The sequence below is a fragment of the Ruditapes philippinarum genome, unplaced genomic scaffold (genome assembly GCF_026571515.1).
Source record: "Ruditapes philippinarum isolate M1 unplaced genomic scaffold, ASM2657151v2 ctg105_1_1_1_1, whole genome shotgun sequence".
NCBI lineage: Eukaryota > Metazoa > Mollusca > Bivalvia > Venerida > Veneridae > Ruditapes > Ruditapes philippinarum.
In genome coordinates, this window is record NW_026866838.1 from 546,279 (window position 1) to 550,657 (window position 4,379).

At 31.1% G+C, this 4,379-nt stretch overlaps 1 protein-coding gene across 1 annotated transcript; it reads right to left on the minus strand.

Annotated features, from left to right (window-relative positions):
• Positions 1-933: 933 nt before the first annotated feature.
• LOC132733886 (uncharacterized) lies at positions 934-4,080 on the minus strand. The gene is made up of 2 exons (XM_060720613.1): positions 3,871-4,080; positions 934-2,186 (listed from the first exon to the last, which is right to left on the minus strand). The coding sequence occupies exons 1-2, from the start codon at positions 4,028-4,030 to the stop codon at positions 2,020-2,022; spliced, it is 327 nt and encodes a 108-aa protein (XP_060576596.1). The 5' UTR covers positions 4,031-4,080; the 3' UTR covers positions 934-2,019.
• Between the last annotated feature and the right edge of the window lie 299 nt (positions 4,081-4,379).

The following is a 4,379-nucleotide window of genomic DNA, read 5'->3' on the forward strand; positions in this document are numbered from 1 at the left end:
CCTAACACTGTATGGTGAAGGTATAAAAATTTAATATGCAAAAAGCTACAAAATACAACAATAATAAGTTAATCATAGGGCTATGTACAAATAAATTAAGAAAACAAAATGAGCCTAAAGTTTTTATACAACCTATTGTTTAAAAGTATCAACATTATGTTACAATATAATGTGTCCCCATCGTGCAGTAACAGGTTTACTCCTTATATAATTTAATAGGTGTTAACCTGTTACTGCACTAAAGTGACAAAGTATCAGAAATGACCTGAATCGGAGTTGAAATACTGACAACATTAAATACATTTCAATTAACCAGATAGATATTAAACATTTTAAAAAAGACATTTTGCCAAGTGATCTCATTAATTTGATTTTATATTTCAAAATCTATTTAAACCTTACTTCAATTTTGTTATTTAGGAATAGTGATTTAAATTTACCATATTTTAGTCACTCAAAAACAAGGTAAATATATCAAACATTTGGTTACTTACAACTACCATTTCTTATTTCAGATTTTTTAGGTAAAAATGTTTTTAAGATTTCTGTGAAAATCATGTGGTGCCAAACTGACATAACAGAATAATGACATTCTATATTTAATGACATCTGGCAAATCATGTGAAATTATTGTATAATTATTACTTTGAAAATGTACCTGTACTTATTTTCAAAGCTGTAACTGTAAAAGTTTGTTTGTAACTACGGATGACCTGAGAAAACCTCAAATATTCTTAATTCCGAGGTTTTTTTTAAATTTGAGTCAGTTCTACATAATAGACTACACATTGACAATTATTCATTCATAATTTTCAAAACTGACATTCAAGTCTCTATTTCCGCAGAATCTATAGTTTTAGTTACGATATCATTTATATGAAATGAGTTATAGCACTTATTAACTGTTGCACATATATGTCATGTGATAGTTGATTATATGATCTAAAATAGGTTAAAATAGGAAAATATTCCTATCTATCCATCTAGCAATAACAGCAGTGAGCAATAGGCTTACAACAGTAAAATGTTAATATTAAGGATTCTATTCATAATGTACATGTATTGTCATATCAACTGTATAAAAAATAACTTTCATACATAAAGTACATGTAAAGACAAAATAATCATTTTTAAACAAAAAATAAAGACAAAGATCTATGGAAAGCCACAAGCAAAAACTTAAAAGCAAAAGCTCTACGTTCCTTCAATTTAACTACATTGTGTAGATTTTTAAATTCTATAAAGATTGCCAAAGTATGGAAATTTTTTAGAAATAAATAAAAAATTAAATATAAAATTTACAAGATACTGGCACAATGTGATAAATCTCAGCTTTGTGACATATAAATTGTTTTTCTGAGCAATATAATGTGTTCCTCTCTTCTTCTGCTGCAGCATCAAATATGCTGACATCACTTCCTCTTTGATTTGATTGGTTCCCAGTAATATCAAAGCTAGCCAATCAATATCAAGTATTCAAACTGAGGCTAAGGAAGGTTTCCTAAAATCTAATTCCTCCAAACACAATCATGTATGAACATTTCATTTACATGTATATATCTAAACAGTGCTTGCAAAAACTGGCAAGGTTTTTCATGTCTTAAATCTGTTAAAATTCTACTAATCTACCAATAAATTTCAACATGGGCATGGATGTAAAGTTTCTCCTCTTTGCAAGCATTAATTTCCAGTATACAAAAAAAAACTTTTCCGGAATATCTAAATTAAGACATGATGAAATTCATATCTAGCTGCCATTGATTCAATAGACCTTTAAAATCATCCACACATTAAGAATATAAATTACAACCAGGACTTTAAAAACTGATTCCTTGTAAACAAAAAGAAAAACAATAAAATCTTTTTTGTAGATGTTGCTATGGCAAGTTGAAACTCAATTCCTGCTCCCATGGTTTGGTTTCCATTGGTTTCCAATTCTAGAAATTGACCAATCATTACTGAGATGAAACTCAATTCCAGTTTCCATTGGTTCCCTTTGTTGTACCAATTGACCAATCATTATTGAGGATCTGGATTTAAACATGATGAAATCCCTCGCCAGCTTCGGCCGGTTCCCTGAACTCTGAGTGCCAGCCATTCGTTTGGATTGGACACATGGCTAATTTTGTCCTCACTTTCATACACTGACCTCTCCCCTTGAATATAATCCATTGAATTGTCTTCACCTGAAAAGGAAAATGTAGTGAGAAATAAATATCATATTGTAGATTACCAAATAAAATCCACCTGGATTTTAAACTTTCATTTATCATTATTTATATATGTATTTTGACAGTAAAATGCCAAAAAAAGTTTTTGTCCAATCAGCTAATAATTAATATTTAAATGCAAATCCAGCTAAACAGACAGAAATGTTCACAATTTTGTAAAAGGAAAACACTATCAATTAAGATTGAGAATATTTTGGAAAAAAATGCTCTTTTCTTGTTCACAGCAGAATGGTGTGAAATTTCAAGTCAATATCTTTATAGGTTGCTATCACAAAATGTTTGAGCAAGAGCTATTGGTTTTGGACAGCAATCTATCATTCTGACCATATGTTTAGTCTTGAGTCAATACTTTCAGCAGTGATTGTGTCTCTTTAGTCACTGAGGCCAGGGCTAGGACAGAAGCCACACTTCTCCTCTATTTAACATACTGTAACCCAATTTATATTCGCGAATACAAATTTTCGCGTTTTGCCGAGGTCGGACATATTCGCGAATATTAATTTCCGCGTTTTCTTGATTTCCGAAAAAAAAATATTCGCGGATTGGAAAGTCCGATGGGGCAGAAAAATCCATTAGCCGACTATTATTCTTCAATAGTTGAGGTCATTATTGGTGTCTTAAATGGGATAAACAATACGCTAGCCTTATATTGTATTGGTAAGTGAATTGTGATCACAATCAGCAAAACATTTTCTCTATATATGTACATGTACGCATCCTTCGTCTTCATTTTATCTAGAAAAGTCTTTAAGAAATTCAATTTAAGCGTTTCATAAAAAATACCTTCTCCAATAAGGAACTGAACCCACGCCGAGAAAATTATGTTAGATGAGTCCGCAATCTAACCAATTGAGCTATACAGGCTGTTAAGTTTGACGGGTAAAAATCAATACTAGTATGAAACCATCTTGTATTTCACTGTTTGTAATTATGTACACCAAATACCCTTTTGTGATGCTCGATAGGTTTACTTAACAATTCACTCAAACAATAATTTTATAGGATCCAAAAACAATAGCCTTTTGTGATGCTCGATAGTTTTCCCACTTTTGTCAAACGATTTATTCAAACATTTATTTGAGTACTTTGTATGCATAAACTTAGTATAGAAGTGTAAATATGAAGAAACTTAAAACTGACACATGCTCCGTATAGTACCTTATACGGAACGTGATTGACAATAGGCCTACTAGTATTTCATAAACTGTATTAAAATGTGGATGTTTATTTTGATTGCTATATTTACATAGAGTTCTTTTGATATTTATAAAATAGAAGTAGTTAACTTAGTTTGTGTTTTTATTGCTTTATGACAATATTCATAACAATTCATTACTTCCTAACAGGTGCCCGTAAAGTTCGAATATATCCGGTCAAGTAGCTTTGCATAACCACGTCTAAAACTCAAATTTATTCGCGAAATCGTGCGGACTTATTCGCGCAAACAAATATTCGCGCTTCGTGGCCACCCGCGAATAAAGCGAATATTAATTGGTCGCGAATATTCGTTGGGTTACAGTAATCCAATTAAAAAATATATCTTCACCAAGTGCCATTCAGTAACTGACACAAGAGCTAATACAAAAGCTACACTACTCCTTTATTTATTAACATAATCCAATTAAAAAATATATCTTACTATTTTCAGACGCAGATCCTCTGAACTTGCTGGAAGATCGCTTGAATGGCTGCTTCATTAGGATAAGCACAACACCACTGAGTGTTTTTAGTACTGGCAGATCTAGAATGCTTTGTTGTACCGTTTCCATGACGATACTCTGATGTAACCATGACTTCATGTACTTTACATCAAAACCTAGTTGACATGCCCCTGTGTAACTGTGGTAATGAGAGCATCAAAAATAAAAATTATGAAATATTTTCAGCATCCATGATTTTTCAAACTGCTTAGAAAATGACAAGATTTTTTTATAACAAATTTCTATTTATGAGCTGTGTCTATCCATCATTCCTAGTTTACAACCAGTATTACTATCATCTTGCTGTTACAATACTTGCCATGTATTGATATAAATTTCAAATTGATCATTCTTAGGAAATTTTAAATAATAAAATTCATAGCCAATTTTAGTGCTAAAATTTTCCATTCTTAGCCATATTCAATATTAAAATTGTCCATCATTTGCC